A 27976-nucleotide genomic window follows, 5' to 3' on the forward strand; every position below is an offset into this window, starting at 1 on the left:
TATGGACAGTTAAAACCGAGACCAAAAGGATACAGGGAGAACGTAGGTATAGATATAAGTGTTGCTGTCAACTTTTTTTAATGGCTCCTTATAGCAACCTGGCAGCGAAACATTGAAAAGCGAAGCCTTTCCTGGCACGCAGGAAAACGTGGCAAAAACCTAAGACAAAGTTGGCAACCCAACGGACTGTCACCCAGCAATGAATACCACGCCAGGCTGCAAGAATAAAGCCGTTTCTGACCGGGAAGAGCCATCAGGCGCCTGATGAGGCCACCTAACCCTCCCGGGCCCACGCCCTGCCCGGCCCTGCTCCTCTCGCGCGCGAGGCAAGCCGCGCCCATCGCGCCATCTCGTCCAATGGCGTCGCTCTTAAGGCGACCAGGAAGGAGGCGTGGCTATTCAGCTAGAACGGAGTACGGTAGTTACACGAAGAAGTTGGGTCTTTGGCGAGTTGGCTCCGCCCCGCGTTGCCGACGCGGTCGCGTTGCGAGGACCCAGCCCGGCATTGCCTGCTCCCCCGTCGGCCGCTGTCTCCTCCTCCTCTCTTCAACCTTGGTCTTCACCGCCTGCTTCCCCCCTCCCCGGACTTCCCCCTTTTCTGAGGCGGCCGCCGGTTTCCCCTTCGCCGCCGCCGCCGCGTCAGGTTCCGCCGCCGCTCGCCATGACCTTGTTGACGGCCAGCAGCAGGGCGGCTGCGCGCCTCTTGGGTGCCAAGGTGAAGAGTCTTGTCTTTTCTTCTGCCGTGGTCTTTTCCCTGGTTTCCTTTTTCGGAGGGAAGGGGGCAGGCTGTCCTTAAAGGTGCCTCGCCCATTATAGGGCCCTGGAGAGGGTGGGTGGTTTTTTTTAAGGTTGCGCTGCGCTGTGGTGGGGTGGCTCTTTATATGTAATGGGGGGGGGGGAGGAAGCGCTCTTGATGGATTTCTGGTGGGTGGCACGTGGCAGGGTGGGGACTCCTTGGAAGCTGAAGCTGCGATCATCAGGCCTTCCTTTGGCGGTCTTATCTTTGCACGTTTGGTTGCAAGTTATTCCTGAATCAGTCTGCACAGGATTGCAGCCTTAGAAGAGTGCATGCAGCTAGTGGTAGGGGGCTTTTGGTGCTACTGCGAACAAGCTAGGTGCATGAAGTGTGTGTGTGTGTGTGTGTGTGTGTGTGTGTGTGTGTTTAGAAGTTTTCGTGCCCTCGGATTGGAACTCCCTTTCTCTCATAAATCTTACACTGATCATATGTTTTTAAATGCACTTTGTGCTTGGTACATTGAATCATTTCTTTCTCCTGTATGCTGCAGGAATGTTGTAAAGGGGGAGGAGAGGGTCCTTGCTAAGTTTATCTTTGGAAAGAAATTGGATGCTTGGTGGGGAGAGTTCTGGCTGACTTTTGAGGGAAAAAGCAGCTGCTGCAATATAGACCTTCTTTTTTCCACCCAGTCATGAGATTTGATTCATCTTTGGATGTCATAGTAGTGTTTTATGCTGAGAACTTTAAGATGGTGATAGTGGCAGACACTCTCTTCTGTTCACATGACCTCTACATGGGAAGAAGCTCAATCCCTCTGGCAGGAGTAGTTTATATATAAAATTGTCCTCCACAGCTTTAAGACTGGTATTTAGGGGAAGGGTGCCTCCTGGGTATTCTGGGTCCTTTTTATAGCGTGTGATTGAAGCAGTCAAACTCTGGTGCTTTAGCAGAAAGAAATGTAGCTGGGGAAGCGTGTGCCTCCTTTTCCTCATCTTCCTTTCCTGATTTCCCCCTGCATTTCCTAAATAATATGAGCACTTAAAGCAATGCAACTATCTGCAGGGTGCTTAGAGAACAAGGTTATCTTGCCTGTGACAGCTTAGGTCAGCTGTCAAAAGGTGGCTTTTCTTTTATTGCATCATAACTCTGACGAGACTTGCATTCATTTGGACTGTGCTGCTTTTTCTGTAGTTTGAAATGAGAATACAGTATCATCTTAAGATCAGCAGTCAATATTGTGATGCTTCTTGCTAGTATATCTTAAAATGGAAATGGCCATAAAAGGCAAGATCTAAATGAATCTGTAAATTGGTGGTGGTTGGCTGGCTCACATCCCAACATGATGAAACAAAGTGGTTAGGGGCAAAGTGGGTCTCTGTGGAAGCAAGTCTGGCCTCCTTGTACAATAGTTTAATGTACCATCTATCTCTGTCTTTGTGTGTATGCTGCAAATTGGTAGTGTTAAAATTCATGGAATGTATTGAACATGTTTAACTCTGTTCACCCACAATCACCCTGTGACAGGTAATAACAGTTTCTGACGGCATGCTGTCAAAAATGGGAAATTTCTCAGCCCCCATTTTTCTTCTCAGTCTCTATGTTCTCCCTTGGCACAATCTTGTTATTTGCTTTCTACAGAAAGTTCAGTTGCCCATCTGCTGTTGGCTCGCTGGAAAGTCTGCCCATGACCTCTGCATAGGCTGATGGGCCTCTTGACAATTTTATTTGGACTCAGATCTACAAAATTCCCTAACAAATCGATGGCAGATGGCTGATCCCAGAGAACCTATTTCTGGCTTATTTATTCCCCCCTACCCCCCATTCTTGGCCTTTAATTTCCTGTGTTGCTGTACTCAGACTGAATTTTGGTGGTGAACAAAAACTGCTGAGCCAACCCTCTCTAGGGCAGCTATGCACACTTATGTGTATGGCAAGAAAAGTTGATATGGAGGTTAAAATTAGGGCATTCTTAGCTTGTGTCTGAAACAGAAGCCAGATGAGCTGAACCCATAGTGACCTGAGTAAGCACTTCATCTTTATGCTCTTAATCTTTTCCCTTCCCCTTCTACCTCTTGACTGCTTTTTCTTTCTGTTTTAATTTTGCTTCTTAATGATTTTCCAGCCTTTTCCTCTTAGGAGAATAATTTAATTTTAGTGCTCTTAATTCTGTGATGTGGATGTCTGGAGAACTCAGGATTTTCAGGGGCACATAAAACACTGAGCACTGTTTGTAGGAACTTGAGCAGGGACATACTGTTTCTGATGGGAGGATTGCTCACTTTGCTTGCAACATAATTAGGTGTATTAACAGAAGCCAGTCTACATATTGGGCTGCTCAGATTTGGGTCGGTTAAGAACAACCCTGGCTACATGATAAGGGTCTCCCAGGATGTGACTGACAGCATTCGGAACCACTTGTGCAACATGTTCTACCTTGCTTTTCTGTCAGTGTTTTTAATAAGTGGAGGAAATACTTCAGTTACAGGAGTGAGTAATTTTGGTAGAAGCTGGGAATTTCGATCGCGAGTAGGATTTATCACAGATGCCCTTCTATAGCCTTTGGTAGCATTTGTGAGCAGCAATATGGAAATAATTGTTCAGGTTGTGAGTTATATTGAAGGGTGCCTGTCTGCCAGTGGGAAGGATTTGCCTTCATCCTGCAGCCCCTAATGTGCTTCCCAGACATGTTCTTGAGGTTTGGGAGTCTCAGTGGAGCAGGGTGTTGGGGAAGAGAAGAAGGGGAAGTATCTTCTTAGAGTGTTGTAGGTAGCCTGACTATCCTTGCATTTGCATAATCAGTTATTTCCCCTGATTGCGTACAGTCAAGCTACTGACTGCTACATGTCTCTTTGTGTAAGAGGAGGCCTTCTACATTAGAATGGCTTTCCTTCATTCTAGAAGTAGAGCCTTGAGGCCTATTCACGCTTTTGGGAAAGTGGATATATAGTGTGGTGATGTGGACCTGCCTGCATTGACCATGTAAAATGTTTGACTTTATGTTGTTAATTCATGTTGTCTTCTCTTTCAAGCACCTTCCCCTTTTCTTTTTGATTGTTCTTTCTCTTTGATCAGCTGCCAGCAGCTGAAGGAAGATTGGCGCTTGGTTCTCTGTTTGTTCCACAACTTGGATGTGTCCTTGACCATGCTGATTTAAAGCAAGATACAAATTTCATTCAGTATCAAAGAACCTAGAGCATATGCTCTTATTATCCAACTTGTTTAGGCCCCAGAATGCACAGCCCTTTATCCTCAGAACTGTGTGGCTTTTAAAATATCATGTACGTCTTGTCTAGACATGTTGGACTAGACTTGCCAGTTGGATATTATTGCATGGCATCTTATGGAGGTAAGGCAGTCCTGGGTAGATGTGATCCTCTTGCATTGCTACAGAGCTTTCAGTAGGTCCTCTGACAGACACATGCTTCCTCAGTGAGGGTGGAGGAACCGGTCTCTCCTCACTGGTCTCCTGGTTTGCAGGTGAAGAGAGAAAGAACAGTGATTTGTAAGCTTATATTCCCTGAAGCGTTAATCCCAGGCAAACTGTTGTTTGCACAGGGTTTACCGAAGAAGAGTTTCCTGATCTTGTGGGTCCTGGCCTATGTTAATAGAGTGTTGGAGGGGGTGTAAGTGTACTTGAGCAATATATACGAGCATGAGCTCTTCTTGTGCAATTAGATGCATGTATGATTCAGAAATCCACCCAGTCTCAGTCAGTGCAACACAGCAGTACATCCACCATTTAGGGAGAAGGAGATGAGATGCTGGTTTTCATCTCAGATATTTAACTGTGTTTCTGTAAGAATTTTGCCAAATACTAGATTTATATCCCATCCTTTAGTTGAGTTACAAGATTGCAAAATGTAACAATATATGTAACAAAATGAATAATATTAGATGAATAAATAAAACAACAATAAAAACTGAACAAGCAAACAACAAAACACCTCATAATAACTTCACGCCTTTACTGATAAATACAGAATAAAAGGCACAATAACACTAAGATGTAAAATACCATAAAATATTATAAAACCCTAAAGTTAACTTAATTAAAATATCAGTTAAAATTATCTTAACAATTACACTTTAAACAATTAAAGTATTATTATTATATAATTTAATATAATATTAAATATAATTTAATGATTGGGTAATTTTAATTATTTTCTAAACAATTAAAATAAAAGGTATTTGCCTGGCATCAGAAAGAATAAAGAGAATGCACCAGGCAAACCTCTCTGGGGAGCTGATTCCAGAGTCGGAATGGCACTACTGAGCAGGCCCTTTCCCTTGTCACCACCCTCCTTGTTTCTTGAGGAGGGGGCTCCCTGAGAAGGATCTTCAGTGATGATCTAAGGGGCCAGGTAGGCACATATGGGAAGAGGCACTCCTCTAGATACCCGATTTATCTCTGTAAACATGCATATGATGTTTCTAAATTCTAATTTATAATGTTATAATTTGGGGCTGCTGAAATGTTTAGCTGCTATGATTCAATCCTGCTGCTATTGTTGGATGTGCTTTCGTGGAGGTAGGGGAGGAGAAGCATGGCCAGGGAACCTGTGGACTTGAGTTTGATTTGGCAGCCTGTAAATGAAAGGGGCTTCCTGATGAGTGTTGTAGGGAAATGGTCGTTGAAAGAATTGTGCAGAGGTGAAACTTCCAAGTGATTCATCTGGTTTACTGAGGTTTCTCCCATGGAGAGTTACCATTCTTGCTGAGTATTGCTGGTAAGGTGGGCCTTGGCTGGATTGCGTCATCTGGATACAGATAACAAGGCTGAAATGACACGGAGGCACTTGGCTGGCCTTGCCTCCTTAATTGCTCTGATTGTTGGCTGATGTATCAAGTGTTCTGCACGTGGAGCAAAACATCAGTGGCGGTATAAGAGTAGGCAGTTTTCATCAAGACCTCCTGTCAGTGACTCGATGCAACAAGGGACCAAAATGGGCCACTTCACTACATTCTTCTCTAGATGTACCTTGAACATCCCTGCAGGTAAGCAAATTGGAACCCAGTAGTATATTTATCCTTCCTGAATTTAGGAAGAAGGCCATCAAAATGTGGTTGCTGAGACTGGTTGTGGTGCTCTCTGGGTCACAGCACATCCACTGGTCTGTGCCCTAAACAGATTTATATAGGAATCCCTTAAGTGGCTTGGACACTTGCTGGCAGATGAGAAACTGGCCTCTGCAGAAAGACAGCATTATCCTGGACAAGAACTTTGACATTTCTAGATCACTGTGGTAAGGGCAGGATTGTGACTGCTTTGGTTGTAAATCAGACATTCTTACCTTCATAGCAGATAATCTATTTTAGCCCCAGCAACTCAGAACTTCTAACTCAGAAGCTGCCTTCCTTGTGTTCATGCATATCTATTATGTACATATCACTCTACACACATGCACAAACAGCTAGGAAGCCAAAGCTACACACGGTTTCAGGAAATAATTTGCCGGCGGCAGACCGGTATCTCCTGGGAAACAGTTCCTTCTTAGTCACAGGCTGGTACTTGCTGGTATGGCATGGCAGAAGAAGTATGAAATCTTTTTCTGACCTTTTTGTATGTACATGTGTCTGGGATGCCCATGTAATGTGGAAATTATGCACAACCTGGCTTTTTGAAGGCATTGAAAACATGCTTACCAAAACAAGTTTTGGTACAGTCACAGGAAGCTTAGAATTGTGAGGGAATGTTTGGTGAAAGTTCAGACTCAAACAGACCATTGGGCTATGTTATTACTAGTCATTGGGTGGAATAGGGTTTTTTTTTTAAACCCACAGTGTACTCCAGTTTCTGTTTTACTGTTCCTGCTGCATCTCCATCCTGTTTTTTTAAGCCTTGTTTCTCTTAACCTTTTATCAAAACAGTCACTGGCAAATAAGAAATATTGTATAAGAACACTAGAACATGCAAATAAAACAATGTGTATATTCAATTTTTAACATTTCTTCTGCCTTTTCCATTAGTAATGCTCAGACAGTTTTATTTAGTATTAGGTATGTATGGAAATAGGCCCAGTTTTGTGCAGAGATCCTGTTTGCTTACTGTGATGTTGCATGGAAAGAATAAGGCCACTATCTTAGTAGTAAAATAAAAGGTACCTACTTGTGCCCCAAATCTGAAATACATTAATTGCGTAGCTAGTAGCAACAGAAGGCTTTTTCAGTGCAGTCCTAGACATGGGATGGATGTACAGCAGGACTCCCCTATACAGTCTCAGTTACCATGGCTTCACTTAAGGTTGACCGTTGGCCCTCCACATTCATGGGGGTTAAGGGCACAGGACCCCCATGAAAGTGGGAAAACCACAAATATCTCTAGGGACTTTGTTTCGGGACACCACACTCTTTTCTTGGTACTAGCCAGCCTCTCATGTGTTTTGTCTCTCAGTGGGTGCAAAGACTCTAGAGATGTTTTTGGTTTTTCCCCAGAGATAATTCATGGTTTTCCAACTTTTGTGGGGATCCTGTGCACGTAACCCCTGTGCGTGTAGTGTTTGCTGCTGTCCCCAGTTTCAGGCATCTGCTGGAGGGCTCGCAACCTATCCCCTGTGGGTATGGGGATCCTGCTGTACAGTGGTACCTTGTCTCACGAACTTAATCCATTCCACGACTCTGGTCGCAACCCAAATTGGTTGTGACCAAAGTCAAATTTCCCCATAAGGTTCAGTGTAAATAAGGTTAATCCGTTCTGTAAGCATTTTTTTAATCACAAAAATTTGAAACAAAGTGACAAAGAACAAAGATCGTGGCCATCTCCCTACCCGCAGCACAATTGCAGCCATCTCTCCCCCCCCCCCAGCACGACCACAATCGCGCCCGTCTTCCCTGCACAAGCACAACCATGATTGATTGCTGCCATCTCCCCCCCACCCCCAAGCACGACTGTGATCGCACCCGTGCAGGGAATACGGGCGCGATTGTCACCTGATGTGGAGTTCGCAACCTGAGGCTAAATTTTTCTGAAATTTCTGTTTGCGACCCGATTTGCTTGTGAACTGAGGTGTTTGTGAGCCGAGGTACCACTGTATTTCCATCAAGACTGCAGAGTGTCTTCCCTCCACAGCTATGGTCCTGGTGAAAATTGCCTTTCTGCTCCCACACTTAAGAAAACGGGAACTGTTTCCTCTCAAGCTTAGTGTTGTACACAGTGGAAATTTTCATCAGGGTCACAGTGGTGGCAGAAATTCAAACTTCCCATCCATACATTCTGCAGCCACAGTAAAATTGGGGGTAGGGCAGTGCCAAGAATTTAACTAACTCTCTCTCTCTCAATCTGACATGGCTGCTAGCCATGCCTTTAATGCAACATGTAGTTTGACCTCATTCTGTGTGCTTAAGGTAGACTGGGAGCCAGTTGTCAGCAGTAACCTTATCAAACCTGAATGTCTTCTACCTATTTCATTAGTAAATCCTCTAACCAGCTACTCTATTAGATTCAGATTGTGTATTCCCATAAGTACTGTCTGGAAGATGGATTGAATGTGCTTAGAGTTGATTGTCTCTTCTTTCTTATCCCCATGAACATTTTTCTCCGTATTAAAAGTAATAATGCTCCCATTTTAAATAGCACATTTGGAAAGTGACTTCCATGTCTGATGACTAGGTAAGCGTATCTCATTGCTGAGTTTGCAAAAATTCTTCATAACTAGAATAAGGTTTCCTTGACATTAGAAAAGAAAATTTTAAAGATTGTCTCATGTTGTGTTTATTTTCTAAAAACATATTTATTTCTGGAAGAAGGAGGATATAAAATTTCCGTTCTAGTTCCTCCTTTATCTGTCTTGTGATGCTTTTTATTTGTTTCTGGAGCATATCTCCAGTTTCTAACATAATATGCCACATTCAGATGCTCTGTAAATAAATAACCCCTTTTATATTAAATTATTTTGGAATCTTGCTTGAGGCTTTTTTGTTCAGTTTGCAGAGCACAAAATGACTACAGACTTTTAAAAAATGCTTTGGATTTCCCTGGAGTATTTGCTTCTTCTGGAGGTTACAGGGGCCATCTGGTCCTAATTCTGCCTTGAAAAGAGAGCCGCTTAAGAATGTGGGTAAGGGTCTGCGTCTGGGTCTCAGACAATCTGGGTTCTAGTCTCCACTCAGATGTGAAGTCACCTGGGTGACTTTGGGCCTGTCAGAGGCGCTTGGTTCAACCCACCTCACAGGATTGTTGTTGTGAGGGTAAGATTGAAAGCAGCGGGAGGAGAATGCTGTAAGCCACTTTGACTCCTTTTAAAAAAAGAAAAAGAAAGGCAGGATATACATCTAATAATTCAGATACCAGTTTTATGGTTCATGTGTCTACTTTTTCAGTCATTACAAATTAGCTACTAAATTTCTTTTTTTAGTGTAGTTAACTTTGGGCTGGTATGTCACCACTAGCTATAGCTGTTCTACCCTTCTCAGTAGTGTCTGTTCACCGTGGGCAGCAGAGAGGAAGAATAAGGAGCTGTCCTAAGAATTCAGACACTGTTGAGAAAGAAGACAGGTAAGCAGTGGAAGTATTGGTATCTGTAGCATCCTATGGTCAGCTGGTGGCTTCCAGGACTCTTGTGTGAGCTGGGAAGTTGCATGGTATGTCATTAATAGAAGGTTCCATCTTTGTTGAAAATAAAGAACTTGATTTACTGGAGCTTGTTCCAGTCTTGTAAATAAGCCTTGTCTATATTTACTAACCTGCTGCAGGTTGGTAAAGGCACTATGGAGATCTGCATTTCTGTACAAGGTGCAGTGGCGGGGACTTCCTTCCTTTAGTAGCCTGTTTACCTTCTTTACTGGGCACTGAGGAGGTACACTTCTTTGGCTGGCCTGCTCACTTGCCTGCATGGAATTCCTGGTTGCCAGTAGCTACCAGGCTAATGCTTCAACACAAAGCTGGCCTATTCAATGCATGGCTGCATCTGTACTATTCTAGAAAGAGACCAGTTGGTGTCTAGCTGATCTTTCATAGCAAAGCTTTCTCTGAGGTAAGCTGCAGATTGACAGAACCATTTTCCTGAAGACATGGTCCTCCAAGAAGTGAAAAGTGGACATCCCACTGGAATGTGTGTCGTGAGACATCAGTATATATGGTATCCTGCTGAAAGAAGAGGGGCTTCTTATACTTGGTTCACAGCTTTCTTAGGAACTCCTGCTCTATTTCTATAGGGATATGTATATTCTGCTTATCTATTATGGGAATCAGCCTGTAGAACACCTAAGTTGAACTTCCTCTCAACTGTAATGAAACAAAGATTTACTGGTGTTAAGCTTCAGAATTTTTTGCAGAGATTAGTAATAAACCCCAAATCTGACTCTTCCATTGTCTCTGTTAGCTGCAACAGTATTTCTCTGCATCTACAAAAGAGGCCAAATCTAGAGGTCAAATTTGGAGTGGAAAAATAAAGCACTGGAAAATTTTCCACTCCGCATTGCTATGTATGGTTAACACTGGTGCTGCTTTTTGGGAGTTCAGCTACATTTCTTTCTCATTAGACATTGCCTCAGATGGAAGAGTACAAGACTGGATCACAACTTTCATGTTCTGCTCTTTATTCAGTCAGCATGTGGAGAGGTGTTGATCGCATGGGTCAGCCTTGTCCGCCTGTGCCCTCTTCTGTGGTATGGGTGGAATTAGAGAGAACTCAGTCTATAAACGATTGTGTATCCAGGGTCTTTATACTGCAGCTGGAGTCCTGGTTATAAATCCACCCCTTTCTTTACTGCTGTTCAAAGTGTGCATGTCAGAGCGTGGGACCGGTGGCTGGGATTCTTCTACCTTTTGTGCTTTGCTTGAGTACGCAGAGAGCAGCATGAGAAGAGGGCCTAGATCTGGCACTGAGAATACCTGCCGTAATGAACAATGCATAAAATAGTGTTCCTTCCACTTCTGCCCTGGTGTTGAATGGCCTTCTGTTCATCCCTGAATCAGACTCCCATCTTCAGTGACATACAGTTAGTGGCTGTGTAATCTGTTCAGATACCTGACCTGCCTCATAGCTATTACTGTATTATGGATGACATTAACAGAAATTACGGCAGCTGTAGCAGTGGTGAATTCATTATTAGCAGAATAATCTTCTATGATTAAAGTTTGTCGTGAGGGCACTGTTCCTTACTAGAAGCAGCATTTGAGTGGAGGTAATGAACTTTTTGGAAGGCTTGGGGGATACAGGGGTGGTTTGTACTAGAAAAACAATACGAAGTTAACTAGGTGAGACCCTGAGGTCAAAGCTGAGTCTATTAGCTAAATCAGGTGATACCTGCTTACTTGTGCATTTAAACAGATAAAATACTGAAGCTCTATACTTCTGTAGTAGATCTTAAATCTTGGGCTGCTGCATCAGAACACAACATTCCATCCTTAGCACTTAATGACTCTGCTGGGGCAGTGGAAAGAGTCTGGAGGTATGCAGGAATGATAGGAAGGTTGGCCTCTTTTGCATGCTGCTCGGAATGCTGAGAATTGCAGTGTTCTGGGTACCGGGCCAAGGAACTGTTCTTAGGTTTTGAAGAGAAAATGTCTGTCCTTTGGCAGAGTGGCACATATGGGGATGAGCCTCTGTTTTTCCTTCTCAAATATTAACATAAATGCTGCTAATGGAAATCTAGGGTTGCCTTCTCAAAGGGAGAAGGGTGGGGGGAAGGATTGCTTCCATGCACAGCACTCTTTTTTAAAAAAGCATACAGAACTGATGGTGGAACACATGCAAAAAGAGGAAAATCCAACCAAGATAAGTCTCATTTAAATTTTTCCAGATGACTGTGGTGTCTCATTAACCTGATAAAATCAGTTTGCACAATGGCTTTTTTTATGATTCACTGGCATTAATCCCTAGCCAGACACTGCAGTTCACAGCTGGACAAAAGAAAGTGGAGCCACAGGAGTAGAAAAGATTGCTAAGAAATATACTGCAGTTACAGGAGACATCCTGTACTGCAAAGGGTCTTCCCTGCACAAGACTTCTTGCAGTACTGAAAGTCCTTCCATGTACTAGCAGTATGATGCTTTCTATTTGGCAGTTGCTCACATGGGTTTTTCATTGCATTGTTCTGTTGCCCTACATCTCCGAAGTAAAACTGTTCTCAGCTGCAAGAATGTCTACAGTATTTCCTTTCTTCTCTCAAGTACATAAATGGTAGAGTTGTTGTGGATGTAGGTGTTTGCCAGAAGATGAGCGCTTGTTGTCTTTCGACTGCAGTTTGATTATCTGTACTTTACTAATCAAATTGTAGTGTGTGTGTGTGTGTGTGGCGGAAGGGTGGTATTCTGTAGGTTCATACATCATTCAAATCCAGGAGCATTTTGTGGAGCATTTATTTCTTTGTACACCAATGCCTGTTGTTCAATACAAGCTGGGACTCTGGATCAGTATCAACTCTGGATGGGAGGAAGCCTATCCTGTAGGCTTCTTGACTTATAGATGCTTAGAAGAGGCCGGTAGTTGATAGGTAGAACAGCATCTGCATGCCATATGCTAACACATTTTGTAATGAAGCAACCTCATCATATTCTTGCAAGAACTTACAGTGTCAAAGAACGGCTCCTGTAATTATGCTAAAAGCACCTGTAGTAACTGGCTGCAGAAATTGCATTTTAACTTTGCAAAATGTGGATTTGACTGTAATTGGAGTAGACAAGCTTTCCCCAGCCTGGTGCTCCCGGGGTGTGTTGTACTGCAATTCCCTTCATTCCTTCACGGTGCATCTGGAGGACACCATGTTGGGGAAGGTTGGAGTAGACTGAGGATAAAGGTTATGTTGGAAAAGCAGTGGCAATATTGAAGGAGGAGGGAGCTTTCTTCAGATCATGTAGTAGAGGCAGCCTCTATATTCTAATGCTTGGTTTTCTTTGTAGATGCTACTGAATCCTAGTGTCATTATTTTGGCCTGCACACCAACTTAAGAGCCCTAGGCAGGATTGATGGAGAAGTTACCTAAGTCAAGATTATGAACTAGTCATATGAGTGCCAGGGTTAGAGTTAGCTTGAACTCACTGTACCTGATTCCCAGGAAAATTCATTAACTTTCCTGAACCTAATAAGAAGACTTTAATATTCCACAACAGCTTTTACTGGCTTGGTTGCTTGCTTACATACATAAATATGAAACTTTTCTAATAGTACAAAACAAACTCTTCTAAAAACCTCTCTACTTGTTCACCTGGAAAGGGCTCTTAGGTGCCACAAGTTACAACTAGTTAAAGGCTTGGTGCCTTTTCTGTTCTAAATATAGACTTTTTGGAAATGTGTCCTGTGCTCGAAAGAGTCTGACATACTTGACATCTTTTAACCCCATAATAAATACTGCAGCTAAAGTCACCATGATTGAGCTTGGTTTATAAGGAAGCTGTTTTCAATTTCCAAAAGGCTAGTAAATAGGGTTTCTTGTTCTTTGTGGGAAACAACGAGCCCTAAAGTTGTCTGACACCTGCAAAGAATGTCTTGGCCTAGACTTTCCAATGAAATTATGATACTAAATTAGATTAAGAACTGTTTCTTAATGCTTGTGTTCGGGCTTACATAAACACAAAACAAAAAAGATACCCATAGGTTACTAGCCCACACAGCTTTGCTGGTCCACCTACCTATATTCCTGTGTTAAATGCAAGTGGCTTAAGAGAGGCAGGTTTTAGTTGCCCCACACTTCCACGATAGTGGCTATTTACAAGTCTGCTCATATTCGGTAGTCAAGGGAGAGTTCTGTAGGGTAACCACATGCCAAGCCCTGAAGGGCTTCGTAACAAGAAACGTGGACTGCTATATTACACTCAAGTACAGACCACAAAATGCTTCAGTAGAGTTGTATAACAAAACCTTGTTAAAAGACCATTGCATCTCATATCGATCTTGCTTGTTACACTAGACAGCAAGTAGTCTCTTGCCATGGAATAATTATGGCTATGCAGAATCATTCTTAAAGCAGCAAGTTCTTTGATCAGTTGTGCCACCTCCCTGTAATATGGAAAAACAACCATCTTCAGTGCATCTTCCAGTGAACGCTTGTTTTCCCCCAGCTGTAGGTTGTCCCAAGATATCACACTAGGGCTAGAGTGGAGAAAATATTTTTGTTGCTTTGATACAGCAATAGGAGTGCTAACTGCTTGCTCTGCTACATCTGTGTGTCACTTTGAACATTGGCTGGGTTTTTGCTGAGTTACTCTGAGAGTAAATGGTATTATGTCGCAAGTGAAAATTGAGCTATGTTATTGCATGTCCAGTCTGGAGTCTTCATTTTGGCAGTGACTTGGATTCTGTCATCATCCGAAGCCTGAACATCGCTCCAAGGACTGTAGAGTTGGCCCTCTTCACCCTTCATGATGTAGAATGATTTTTTGAGGAAGCTGTGGTAGCATTACTTACTCATTGCTGAAGAGGCTTAATGTTTCAGGATTGTGCTTAATGAGGCTGGCTACTAGTGGATTTTGTAGGGGGATGTCTGTCCCCAGTCAAAGATGATGCCATGAACTCTCCTTGTCCCCAGGCCATCTTCCACCAACTGTCCTGAGGGAAGAATGTTTTAAATACAGTTTTTATTTTTTGAAGAAAGCAGTTTGATTATATAATGTTAAATTACATGTAAGCTGCCTCAGTAGGATTCGTATCCTGGAAGGTGGGATATTAATAATGGGAATAAATACTTTTCTCATAATGTAATAATAAAAATAATCCCTGCCCTAGCTCATGGGCTGCCAGTCACAAGAGATGTTTTCAGCGTCACAGTGACATTGGTTGCTTGTTTGTGAAGACTGATGCCACTCACACTGCTTCATAAACCAATCAGGTTTAACTGTGCTCCCCTTGACAATGTAACCTCAGATTTTTAGCAATGCTTGCTTCAAACATCTTCCAGTTAAGGCCTGGATTCTTGTATTTTCAACATGAAAATCTGTCTCAAGCTCCTCTGACTTGTTTCCTTTGTGCACTCATCCCTGCACCTTTTTAGCTGTCTGTCATCCTAGCTTGGGCTTGTTTATTCTTTTGTCTTTCTACCATGAAATTGCAGAGGCCTGAAGAGCAAATCCTCATTCAGAAGTGGCTTGCTTGTTGCATTATACAGTAGAATGCAACACCAAGGAGAGATGCTAATGTTTTCTGTGATTGTGATTATTCTAGGACTTTGGATTTGTGTTTTATTGTGCACTGAATTCCTTGGTGACCTTAGAAAGCCAGGTATTCAGTGTTCAAAAAGGAAAGGCAATGATCTAATTTATGTGTAATACTAACCCATGGTTTCTTTCCTTAACCAGGGTTTGGGCTGATTGGCATGACACAATAGTCCACTGTGGCTTAATTTTACCCACGGGACTTGTGTCATGTGAACCCAGGGACTGCTTGAGGGTTAGATAAACCTCAAATACCCTGAAACAAGCCATAGTATTTGAGATCTGGCTAATCTTCAAATGACCCCCTAACAGCTGGGTTGGCACAATATTGCAAATAGCTACAGTAACCACTGAGTACTTTTTGCAACCATTATATCTCTTTTCATGTTTCCTATATGAAAGAGATTATAGTGGAAAGAGATCAATGTTTTGTGATTTTTTTTTTTTTTTTGCCTATTAAAAGCTTAACTCGTTTGGCTTAAATTAACACATAAAAGTTTTATTGTATTTGGGACTCTTAATTCAACTTGATGGCATACAAAAATGCTAAAACAGCCTTAAAGTAACATTGAACCTTCTAGAACAAATTCATCTGCAACTCAACCGAAGAGAATAGTTATGTGCACAGCAAACACCTTGGAGAAAAAGGTTTTCAGCCAGCAGTGCAAGCTGTATAAAGAGTACCAACTCAAGGACAAAAGGTGGTTGCCACAACAGAGAAGGCCCTTCTCTGCAACACCCTTGGTTCTTACCACTGGAAAAAGTGCAGAGTAAGGCTTCCTCAGATAATCACAATGAGTGGGAAGGTATTTATAGGTGTGACTTATTGCATTTTACCAAGGCTTCTGTTTTCCCACTGCAAACTATCATTCTCTGTTAATGTTGGTAACAGGTTACTTCAGTTGTTTTGAGCTCCAACTCACATCGACTCACATCAGGAAATCTGAAGGTTTTAGTTCAAAACATCTGTAGGGCACAGGATTGGCGAAAACTGCAGTAGAAGGTCATAGAGATTGCATTCAAGGAGGCCTAGCCTTAAGACTGGCTAAGGTTAGGATATTGTATTAAAATATAAATAAACTAGAACTAGAAAATCTGAATACTGCTTCATGGTTACCAGCATTCTGCAAGCAAAAAGAGGGAGTTGCATTTTCTGACCTGTATAAAGGTCGCAACTTCAGCAGAACTTACACCCATTTCCATAGTATGCGTAACTTGTTTCTGTGCTTGCATGGAATCACAAAGTACATGCAGCTCTGGATATAACCTGTGAAGTTTGAGCACTTTCAGATAGGGCAGGTACTGGGCTGAATTTCCAAAGGTTAATGGTTAGCTTCCGGACAGCTGCAGCTGTGCTGCCGAAAGCTGGATAATAGATCCATAAGCCATAGCTTTGAAGAGGTCTGTTCAGTTCTGGCATCAACTGCTGTGTGTCTCAAAGGAAGAAGGCTGCAGCTTTGTAGTTCTAGCATTAGCGGATCTTAGTGGATGAAATTCAGTGTCTTACAGTGAAGTATCTAATGCTGCTAAGCCAGCAGGATTGCTGGTTCATGAAACTGTAGCACACTCTGCTTTCCCTGGTGAGAATGACTCATGGTAAGTGCTTGCTGAGTGGGATCTCGACAAAACACTTAAACAGCTAATGCTAGGCTTCCTGCCTTAGAAGGGCCACTTGTAGAGAAAATTGCTCAAAGTGAAGCACATACTTTGAAGTGTCACAGGTGAGGGAAGAGGGTGTAGGATTGGAAGAGGTAAATTCACATGTCTTTTTCTTCTGGCAAAAGAGGTAGGAACACTTGATGTATTTAAAATTTAATCATCCAGGAGGATTATAGCAAACATGCTCCTGCACCTGCTGAAAAAATAAACTGAATGTTTCTGCAGCTTTTTAGATACCTCAGCTCCCTAGAGATGTGCCTCTTGAGTATACATTCTCGGGACAGCCCTGGGGAAGGCTTCCTCCAGGCACTTCAGATCTCCACCCTGTCAAGAGTATGTTGTGAAACTATTGATGTTGCATGACAGCAGAGTCCATCATGTGTCACTGAATCTCTTAAAATCAGGGAGCCAAGGTGTATCTGCATGATGGCGGTCAAAGGGAGGGAAGGTCTTGCAGTGCAAGGGCATACGGTTTGTGGGTGCAAAGCTAGTGTTTAACATGGCACTGCTTTTTCCTTGCAGAATTCATCATGTATTGTTTTTGCTGCTAGACATGCCAGCGCTTCCACGGTAAGCAGTTGTTTCGTAACCTTGAGGGCTGTGCAGGAGAGATGACTGCATGACCCTTCCAGCTACAGGCTGGAGTATTTTAGGAGCTTGATAAATATAAAAATAAAGAGTGGCCTTTGTCTCATGTTATTTACCTCACGCTTAAGGAAAAGCTCCAATCCATATTGGTGTTGTTCCACCTTCTCCCTCTCTTCCAGCCCACCCCTTTTCCAGGGCTGGATTATTAAGTGCTTTTTTACTTGTCACTTTGCATATGGGTTGACTTTCAGTTTTTCCTTTTCAGAATCTGAAAGATGTTCTTGCAAACATGCTACCCAAGGAGCAAGCAAGAATTAAAAGCTTCAGGCAACAATATGGCAGCACAGTCATCGGTCAGATCACTGTGGATATGGTGAGTTCTGCTGGCACACTGGTGGCAGGGCTGAAGAACCCACTGGTATTAAATATCCTAGTCATTGCATCCCTGCAAGGAGATTAAGGGCACCATCCCGTGTGGCTGCCTAGAACCCTCAGAGTATTATGTTGTTTGGTGATTTCCTGGCTTTTGTGCCGTTCTGAAAGCTTGGTGCGCCTGTCCAGTTGCTCACCTACGGGCAGTAAGAGTTTTAAGCTATGATATGGTGGTATTGTGGCCCGGTCCTGTTCGCCTTCATCCCTGCCCACCACTGGAATGCTGCCTCAGAGGGCTTCTCTGAAATGGCATTTGGTCCTCAGACTGAAAGAGATTCTACACTGCTGTCCTAACTGATGCTCTCCTCTGAGTTTAGGATTTCATTCCTGACCATCTGTAAGGGGAGTGGAGTGAAACTAACTCTTCATTAACTTGCCAGTGAGAGTCCTCCTGCTGTTAAGTAATGTGGCTGCATTACAGATTAATTTTTTTCCATTCAAGTTGTTCTCATTGTGTAGATGCCAGATGGGCTTCTGGATGTGTATTGGTCCCAGGCTGCACTGAGCAATCTCTGCTTTGCTTCTGAGTCAGAGCTTATGTAGTTCACTGCATCCTCTCCTGTGATCTAGCTATAGCCTTGGTGCACAAAGTGGGAAGGCTTTCTGAGTGCCAGCTGGAAAGCTAAGGACTCTGTTCTTTACTCTGATGGTGGCCCCAAGGAAGCTGATGGAAGGGGAAGTATTTAGCCCAAGACAAACATTGAAAGAAATGTGTTGCTGTGCTTCCTGCTGTTACATTGTTGATAATGATGTCCATGGATGTGTGTATTCAGAGGCTTAGAGTGTGGATACTGCATGAATCTAAGAAAGGTGTGTGTAGATTGTCTTTCTACAGGGGGTGTCTTTCATATAGGTACCCCCACAGATATGAAGCAGCTCTGTGGAATTGGGTATTCTTGACCCAGAGTTTGGATTTGGGGTGAAACGCATCTGGAATATCTGCTGTCCTGGTTAGGTAAAGGTAGCTGCCTGCTTGAGGAGTGTGGCAGGGCTTGTTCTGCCGTGTGCACTGGAGATGGCTTAGGCGTCACTCATTTGTCTAACTGGTTGTCTTTGCCCTAGATCTATGGTGGCATGAGAGGTATGAAAGGGCTAATATATGAGACCTCCGTCTTGGACCCTGATGAGGTAAGGCGCCCTGGGTTTGTAGTGACACAGAACTGCTTGTCTAGTTTGTCCATTGAGAAATGAATCCTTATTGTTTTGCTTGTGTTTTTAGGGCATCCGTTTCCGTGGCTACAGCATTCCTGAGTGCCAGAAGCTGCTGCCCAAAGCCCCTGGAGGTGCTGAGCCCCTCCCTGAAGGGCTATTTTGGTTGCTGGTTACAGGAGCGATCCCCACACAAGAGCAGGTACTGAGACAGTGCTCTGGGTTGTCAGTATAGCCTCTGATTCAGTCGATGGGTGGAAGCTGCAGCTTGTGTGTTTGGTCCTTGCAGCTCATTATGCCTCCTGTTCTTAGCACAGTTGGAGGAAACTCTTGAGGTCTGTAGAGCTGAAGGGGATCGCAAAGAACAGGGAAGGGCAGGCAAAGTTTAACATCTGTTTCTGGAAGGCAAAGTGACGCATGCTCTTTGTTCAGGTCAACTGGCTGTCTCGAGAGTGGGCCAAGAGAGCAGCCCTGCCTTCCCACGTGGTGACCATGCTTGACAACTTCCCCACCAACCTTCACCCCATGTCTCAACTCAGTGCTGCTGTGACTGCACTCAACAGTGAGAGCACTTTTGCCCGCGCCTACTCTGAGGGAATCAGCCGGACCAAGTACTGGGAGGTAAGCGTGGAACGGGAAGCTGCAGCTTTTCCTTTGACTGTGTAAGTTGCTTGGTTAGCAGGTGTCACTGTGTGGTGGGGAGAAGCTGCGGGCATTTCTTCTGTACCCTCTGGTTAAAGCCTTCTAGAGGTGAAGTCTTGAATCCACAGGTTGCAAATGTAGCTGCTCCTCACAACCCCTTGCATCAAATGGTTCTGTCCCAACTGAAGAAGATGGCAAGATCAGGGTTGTGTGGTGCACCTAGAATGTGGGTTCTGAATATGGAATGGAATACTTCCATGGAATACTCGCTCTCCTGGATGTCTTTTTTATTTTTTGCATGTGGTGGAAATAAAAGCTGTAATCTATAACTCCTTGTTGCAAACAGATGATCCTACATGTCACAATGATTCCTGCTAAATATTTTAAAACAGGAGGTAGTCTTTCGTTAGCCAGAGAGTAGTGAAGCTTAATGCATTGCAGGTTAGGTTTCATCAAAAAAAAAAAAAAAGCCGTAGCAGTAGCACAATCTGAGGACTGGTTTTTCCAGAGTCCTCTGTATTGGACTGGGAAATGGGAAGTTCTCATTACTGAGTGCAAAGCTGTTGTTGGGATTACTGAACACCCTTCACTGTTGGATTGTTTTGCTAATTCCAGGAACTGGTAAAATTGCCACAATTGGAAGTGTGGATTCATCCCTCTCTAGCCCCGTGTACAGAGGCAGCACTTGCCAAATTGTGACAGTGTCCAGCCTTTCAGGCTTATTGGGTGACTTGGGATCACTGGCCCAGTCGCTGACCCTCAGCTAACCTGCTTCACAGGGTTGTTGTGAGGATAAAATGGAGAGGAGGAAGACCATGTAAGCCACCTTGAGTTCCTTGTGGGAGGAATAAAGGTGGGATGTAAATACAACAATAAAATAAAATATGAATTACTGATTTGCCATGAAGTGCACACCTGAAGATGATCAGATGTAATTTTATAAAGTAACATATGAATAAATTATGGGCATACCCTCCATTTAGAATCTGCACAAACATTTTGTGATACCAGTGAAAAACAAGAATGGATATCACCATCATTGACCAGCTGTTCACTAATACACAGCAAATGTAAAGATGGAATAAATAGAGAGCAGGGCTGGGGAGTGGGGACATAAGAAGTTTCTTTTCAACTGTCCAGAAGCAGAAATGTTACTCTAAAAGCCAAGAGTGGGAATCTTGAGTAGAAAAGGATACAGTTGTTCATCTCAGTTCCCTAGCTGCAGTTACATAAGGCAAGCCCTTACCACTGCTTTGGTTTGGCTTCTGAGTCTGCGGGAGTTGCTAGCCCCGCATAGCTTCTCGCATTCATTAATGCTACAAACAAATCCAAATTCTGCTTTATTTAGAAAGTCTTTTGGAAGTCCAGGTAGCTGTGCTTAATAGGGTTCCCAGGGCATCATATGAATATGGGAGAAACAAGAGTTGTGTAATGCCTGAAAGGGCACATTAGATGTCAAGCGAGTTCCTGAGGACTATAGAACACTTCAGGCACAAAGGCTGATGCATGCAGCGGAAATGCAGGGCATATTGTGGTAGGCTTCACATGGGTCCCACTGCCTTGAGCATTAACTTGCTTCATCTGTGCTCAGTTAAGAGATCGTGGATGGAGACATCAAGCTGTGGTTGGAGTAGGAAGATTCTTGTAAGTGGTCCCTGACCTTATCTCACCCCCCTCCTGCTTTGCCTTGCAGTTTATCTATGAGGACTCCATGGACTTGATCGCCAAGCTGCCTTGCATCGCTGCAAAGATCTACCGTAACTTGTACCGCGAGGGCAGCAGCATCGGTGCCATTGATCCTGCCTTAGATTGGTCACACAATTTCACCAACATGCTGGGCTATACTGATCCCCAGTTCATTGAACTTATGCGGCTCTACCTCACCATTCACAGGTAAATCGCCTGTGCGCCAGACTTGGAGCTTCTGGGAGCTCTTAACAACCATGGTCCATGGGGTTGCCACTCCTGCAAATGGGACCCATGTGGAAGCTGGGCCTTGGTGTTAAAGCTGCAGTGGGAGCAGGGCATACTCCTGTACCACCTGGCTAGGGCGCCTGCAAATGAAGGGGTGGGCAGAAGATAGATCAGGGCTGGTGGATCTCTGGAGGATTTGCCCTAAATTAGCAAGGCTCTCCAATTCCCAATTGGTTAATAGCATTTTTAGCACCAAACTAGGCTGCCAGAATCCCATATGTGCCATTAACTCTGACACAGTTTTGTATGTGGGTATGGCAGGCCTTCCCAGGGCATGGCTTTTGTGGGGTTTCAATAGTTAGTTGGCTATGGGCCTTGAGCTGCCTTTTTGCACCTGGCTCTGGCTAGTATATCTCAGGAGTCCTGCTGAAAAGCAAAGCCGGTCACACAAGCTTGAAGTCTGCCCACTCCTACACTACTAGCCTTAGCTACTCTTCCAGTGCCACTGGCTGTGCTGGCTGGGAATGATGGGAGTTGCAATCCAGCATGTTGGAATGGCACCGGCACTAAAAGCATGGAATGCTGCTGTTGAGCCACGGCACATGAGTCTGCTCTTAAAATGAAAGGCACAGGCCCATCTTTTGATTCCCCCAAGCCAAACGCAGCCTATGTGCGTCACTGCCGGGCATCTGTCAGGTAACACTGCTGTGTTTCTGGTCCCAGGCAGTGCATGCAAAAAGGGGGTTTGACAAAATCCCTCCCATTGTACTGGTACTAGAGAGCAAGCGTGGTGTAGTGGTGACGGTGGACTGTAATAGACGGGGACTCCGGAGGTCACGGTTCTAGACTGCACTTGACCATGAAGTTCATTGGGTATTTTTGGACCAGCTACCAATTCTTGGCCTCACCTATATCACAGGGTTGTTGTGAGTGTACAATAGGGGGGAGGAGGAGGATTGTGTAAGCTGCTTTGGGCTCCACGCAGCAAGAAAACTATGGGATGTAAAGGCAACGGTGGTAATGATGGAAGTAGTGGCGGTGGCAGCTTGGCTGTGTTCTAGCTTGGTGGATGCCCTTAAGTCTGCAGGCCAGGAGCGTGGGCCCCTTTTTTCTTTTAGCAGCAGTTTTTGCTCAGTCTCAGTTCTAATTGATACATGTTTGGAGATGCATGTTACTATCCCAAATGAGACATATATTCTTAAAGACAACATGCAGAGTGGTCCAGGATTTCTAAGGAGTGTGTATCAGGTGTTCAGGACACTTTGGAAAGCCAAATCCAATGCACTTACTTTAAGTGCTTGGGAATACTGGCTAAGAACATGGAATGAATTCACCTCATGTAGTGTTGTAGTCTCCTTGTCCAGGTAGAAATGTGAGTGAAGTTCTCTCTTACCTAATGGCAATTGGCTAAATGCACGTGAAACTGTTATTTCAGCTCCATGTTCAGTGATACGCTAGCTTCTGTGCTGACATCTTTCCCTTTCTTTCTTCTTTCCACAGTGACCACGAGGGTGGCAATGTCAGTGCCCACACCAGCCACCTGGTGGGCAGTGCCCTTTCAGATCCTTACCTGGCTTTTGCTGCGGCCATGAATGGCCTGGCTGGGCCCCTCCATGGTCTAGCGAATCAGGTAAGGGCGCATGTGACTTAGCCATGCCAGTGGGTCTGGTGTTGCAGGGAGAACATTCTGGGGAGATCTCCCTCCTCTTGTGTGTCATCTGCAAATCTCTCGGGCTTCTTTCAGGAAGTGCTGGTCTGGCTGACGAACTTGCAGAAGGAATTGGGTGAGAATGTGTCTGATGAGAAGTTGAGGGAGTATATCTGGAACACTCTGAATTCTGGCAGGGTGAGTAGTGGCAGCATCCGAGCCTCTAGGGGAACACAGAGGATGGGCATGGTTGGGGAAAATGATGGATTTGTTCTTGCAGGTTTTCTCAGATTCGACCAAGTCAAGTCAGTCTAAAACAGGGAGGCATACTGGGAGAGCACATGCTTGGTTCAGGTAACAGGTGGTGGAAAAGGCCTCTCTGTGCCAGAGTTGATCAGGGGTGAGGAACTTCAAGTCTGGAGACCAAATTGGGCCTTCCTGTGTCCCCAGATAGCCTTTTCCCCTAGCCCCATCCCTTTCTCCCAACCACCAGTTGTTGGCTGGTTTCCTGGCTTTTGTGTAAGTTTCCTCTTCACTCTAAAAAGTTGAATGCCTCTCCTAAAGCATAGCAACTGGCAATAAGATTTAAACTATGTTGTGAAGTTATTTTGCCTGCTTCTTCTGCTTTTCTTGCCTTTTGCCTCTTCCACCTTTGGAATGCAGCTCTTGAGAGCGTCTCTGAAATTGAATTTGGCCCTCAGGCAGAAACATGTTCAACCCCACCCCCTGATGGAGTAGACAGTTCAGGACTTGGTAGACAAATACCAAGCTTCCTGCATGTCTAAAATCTGTGGAAGTGTTTAACAGGCAGGATACATGTGGACATGGTGGGTTGAGAATCAGAAGAAAGTTGATTTTACAAATTTGGATAACTGATAGCTATACACATGCGCTCTCAAATGCATCCTTTCTATGATGTAGAGACAAAGGGTTATAATGGCAGCATTCATGTCTTCTGGCAGGATGTAGGTATTGACAACTAAAAACACATGTGACTATCTGTGTCTTGCCCCCTTCCTGCATCATGCCAGGCACTGCCCACCAGATGCTGATGACTTCTTGTGTTGTAGGTGGTTCCTGGCTATGGCCATGCAGTGCTGAGGAAGACAGACCCCCGCTACACCTGCCAGAGAGAATTTGCCCTCAAGCACCTTCCCAAAGATCCTCTCTTCAAGTTGGTGGCCCAGCTATACAAGATAGTTCCTAACGTGCTGCTAGAACAGGGCAAGGCCAAGAATCCTTGGCCCAATGTGGATGCACATAGTGGGGTCCTGCTACAGGTGAGTCGCTCGGTCTCGCATTCTGCCTGCTGCAGGCCAGAACTGAAGCCCTGTACTTCCTGAGATAAGACGTGTGCTGCACTTTGAGTCCTGCCGGCCTCTTTTCTTGTTGTAATTCAGACATTGAAAAGTGTCCTAGGAGTGTGAACACCGGTGTCCGCCTAATGATAGGATGATTTTGCAACAACGGGTTGCAGATTGTGAGCCTATAGTTGAGCATTCCAGAAGAGGGAGAGCCAGTCTCTTTCTCTCTCTCGCAGCACAGATGTTGTGGTGCTCTTGCTTCCTGAGTCTCTGGAGGGGCCCTCCAGTCACTCTTATCAGTTGGTCAGAAAAAAGCCTGATTGGTTAGCAACCTGGTGTGGACTTTGCCTATGGCTGAGTGGGGTCTGTGTACACTAGTCATGCCTCTTCAGCATTAACTTGTCACACCAAGCCAGTCCCTCTTGCTCTGCTTAGCGGCGGGTATCCAAGTTCTTTTTTCCCCCTTTTTTTTGTGAGGGAGAGGTATCCAAGTTCTTAAAACTGCAAGTACAATATACAACTATACACTGTCAGTATATTTGTGTTCATTTCAGTTACAGGATTTACCCAGCAAGGGAGACACTGGCATTAGTCCCAGGCTGTCTCGTGTACCAGGCGGCTTGATTGCAGAAGTTTTTCTTGCTTCTGCAACTTAACTGCTCTGGGTGCTACTGAAGGAACCTTGTGGGCAGTCCGTACAGGAAACAACTGTGCGTTCGCACAGTACAACATGAATCAGCAGCACACAATTCTTCCCCTCTACACCAGTGAGCCAAGTTTGTTTTCTGGCACAGAGGGGATGAGCCAGACCCACAAGGGCTTAGAAGTGGTAGAGGTCAAAACACCTGTCTTTGGGGAAACATGTCTGATACTGTTAGATCTGCAGCCCATTCTACAGCAGCCTTTTGGGACGTGTACTCAATTTATGGGTAATGAAGGCCCTTGGACCTAGCTGTTGCTCCACACAAACTAAGAGGGTATTCCAGAATGCAGGTGGGCAGCAGGTGGTCCTCCAGATGTTTTGGCTGAGAACTCCCTATCAGCCATAGCCAGCTTAGCTAGCTAATGGTGAGAGGCTGATAGGAGGTGCAGCCGATAACATCTGGAAGACTACACCCTGTTTTAGGATGTGCCTGGTATTCTCTGGCTGTGTGTTGCAAGAGAAGATGAATGGCAGTAGGCAGGCTGCCTGAGGGTCGATCTGCTTGTAGTTTCTAGTCATCCTTGGAGGATCCTTAAGCATCTGTAGAGGATGGGTTGAAAACTTGAATTTACAAGAGCCCAAGCAGCCTGTTGTTGGAGTGGACCTCCCTCTAGTGGTGGTTATGAGTTTCTACAGATTCCATTTCTGTATGAAATCTGTATAGTGTAATACCTTTAAGTGGCCTCAAAGAGCATAAAAATGTAAGCTGCCACGGTACCCAGATTTCTTCCTTCGAAAAGGTGTTACAAAAAGTAGATGAGCAGCTGTGGTAGGGAAGCTGACTGGATGTTGTTATCAGTTTTTTATTTATTACAGTTCTATGCCTTCCACTAGCCAAAACTCTCTGGGCAGTTTACAGAGATTAACAATCTTTAAAATACAATATTTTATGTAATATAAAAACCATCTACATACAAATGGACAGCACACACAATTATATCTAAACATTTTTTTACAAGCAATGAAGAAATCCCAGGACTTGATTTAAAAACCTTACTATATGCTGCCAAATGCCACTCAGTAGAAGAAAGTCTTAACCTGGTGTGGAAAGTAAAACAGTGTTGGTACCAGGTGGACTTCACTGGGGAGATCAATTCATGAGATCAGTTCATGCACTACTGGCCGGGCCCCCTCCCTTGTTGCCACCTTCTGAACTTAGATTATAGGATAGGTCCGTGAAGGGAGATAAACTCCCTCAGGCGTCGTCTGCACCGCCAGTCAGGAATCAGAGTCTTATGATAGGGAGGAGAAGGGATTGCAGAGTCAGATTGGACTCTGCCGGGCAATGTGGTGGTTTTGGTGCCCTTAGGGATAAGCAACAAGAGAATAACAGAAATGTCAGTCTCCCAAAACATAAAATCTAGTTGCTAACCAGGAAGGTTCCTTGGTTGATGGAAAAATAGAAGTTATGCTCAGCTTGGTTGTCTTTATATTAGCAAAACTGGAGGTGCATGCATATTTTATGCTGTGGGGTTTTTCCCCATGACTGTGTGAGATTGTCTCCTGCTTCCTTTGGCTATTTTAATGATATCTCTTCTCTCCCTCCCCCTCTTTCCTCCCCCCTTCTGCAGTACTATGGCATGAAGGAGATGAACTACTACACAGTGCTTTTTGGGGTGTCTCGGGCCCTTGGTGTCCTGTCACAACTCATCTGGAGCCGGGCACTTGGCTTCCCCTTGGAAAGGCCTAAATCCATGAGCACAGATGGGCTGATGGAGCTTGTGGGTGCCAAGTCTGGTTAAAGCCAAGGGACCAGGGCAAGGGTTAGCTACTGAATGATAGAGACAATGCAACTTTGTGTTTGTTCAAAGGGCCTTGAGAAGATCCTTCCTTAGAGGCGCTGACCATCACATTTTTTCAGGTTATTTATGGGATAAATTCAGATAAAAACTAGATACTTATTTCCCCCCTTCCTGCCCATGACCTTAAATACCACCTCATCTTAGGTTCCTAAAAGCAGGCCCCAGGCCAGCTCTGCCCAGCCTGACCTGTTGCCCTGGGCGCGAGAGAGTGCTGCTTCCCAGCTCAGACATGCTTTCTTATTTGCCCCCGTTGCAGACCAGGAGCAGAAGATGCTTCCCCTTTTGTAATCATGCTGTATCACAGGCTGCTTTCTGCCAATTGTATCGCCTTCCAGCTCCACGTGGATGGGGTGTTGTGTGTTTGAACAATGTCCTCCTTTTTGAGCTGGCTTCAAGAGCTGCTGTTGGGAGGTGGGGAGGGAAGAGTGACTCTTCCCCTCTAAATTTTCAGACTTCTCTCTCCTTTGTCTAATCTTCTGCTGTTACAGTGAAATAGTGGGTGGATGGCTCTCAAACATAAAAGCAGGCACAGCTGCAGCTTGAGTTGTATTCCGCCTTCAAGGAAAGGGTCGCTCACCTCTTTGCTGCCAAAAGGGGGCAATACAGCTCTTCTCTCCCTGCCCCAGCCCATTTGCCCTGACTTGCATTGTGTGTACAAGCCCCTTCCTGGCAAGTGGCCCTCCAAATACTGAACTCTGGGTAGATGGCACTTTCATCCCAAAGGCAGAGTGGTAGTGAGCTGCTTCTGCCAGGAACGAATATCTCCTGGTCCCCTCCTGTTTGGCTTGAGGAGATGAAAACCACTGGCTTACTTTCTCCTCCTCTCCCTCCCCATCTCAACAACAAAGTAAAAAGTTGGCTTGGGTGTCGGTGCTGTGGTCCTGAAAAAGTGGGGTGGCCCATTTGTTTAAGAAGGCATTGATAACATTTCCAAAAGGACAGTTGTGATAATGCTGCCATCTGGCATTAAACAGACTCTCTGCAATTTTGAGAGCAGTAATAGTGAAGAATGGAATCTGTCTCCTGGCCTCCTTTCCTCTCTAGAAGGGACTTCATACACTCCTACCAATGTTTGTTTTTTCTCTCTGTGTGTTTGTGTGAAACCCCTTGTCCTATAGCCGCAGGAAAAAAAGGAAAGACCCCTCCCCCCATCCTCAGTTGAAGGCACAGTGTAAGTGGCTGTGTAAGCATCAGCATTCTGTTTGCAAACTTCAGGTGGTTCTGTACAAACTGCAAAATAAATGTTTTTATTAACAACTTACAGACTTGGAATGTGTCCCTGTTTATCAGTGATGCCTGCGGGATACCCA

At 44.5% G+C, this 27976-nt stretch overlaps 2 protein-coding genes across 2 annotated transcripts in view; one reads left to right on the forward strand and one right to left on the reverse strand.

Annotated features, from left to right (window-relative positions):
- The first annotated feature begins 490 nt into the window (after positions 1-490).
- Positions 491-27927, forward strand: CS (citrate synthase). The gene is made up of 11 exons (XM_044421920.1): positions 491-715; positions 17007-17054; positions 17338-17445; positions 18567-18632; positions 18724-18855; positions 19086-19274; positions 20989-21188; positions 22710-22839; positions 22954-23055; positions 23928-24137; positions 26436-27927. Exons 1-11 carry the CDS (start codon positions 662-664, stop codon positions 26604-26606), a joined length of 1410 nt encoding a protein of 469 aa, XP_044277855.1. The 5' UTR covers positions 491-661; the 3' UTR covers positions 26607-27927.
- Positions 14102-27976, reverse strand: part of COQ10A (coenzyme Q10A) — a 34326-nt gene continuing 20451 nt past the window's right edge. The window contains exon 6 of the mRNA XM_044421942.1: positions 14102-14223. Coding sequence (XP_044277877.1) covers positions 14135-14223 — 89 coding nt within the window. The 3' untranslated portion in view covers positions 14102-14134. The remainder of the gene's footprint in view (positions 14224-27976) is intronic.

The sequence above is a fragment of the Varanus komodoensis genome, unplaced genomic scaffold (genome assembly GCF_004798865.1).
Source record: "Varanus komodoensis strain SLA01 unplaced genomic scaffold, ASM479886v1 scaffold12, whole genome shotgun sequence".
NCBI lineage: Eukaryota > Metazoa > Chordata > Lepidosauria > Squamata > Varanidae > Varanus > Varanus komodoensis.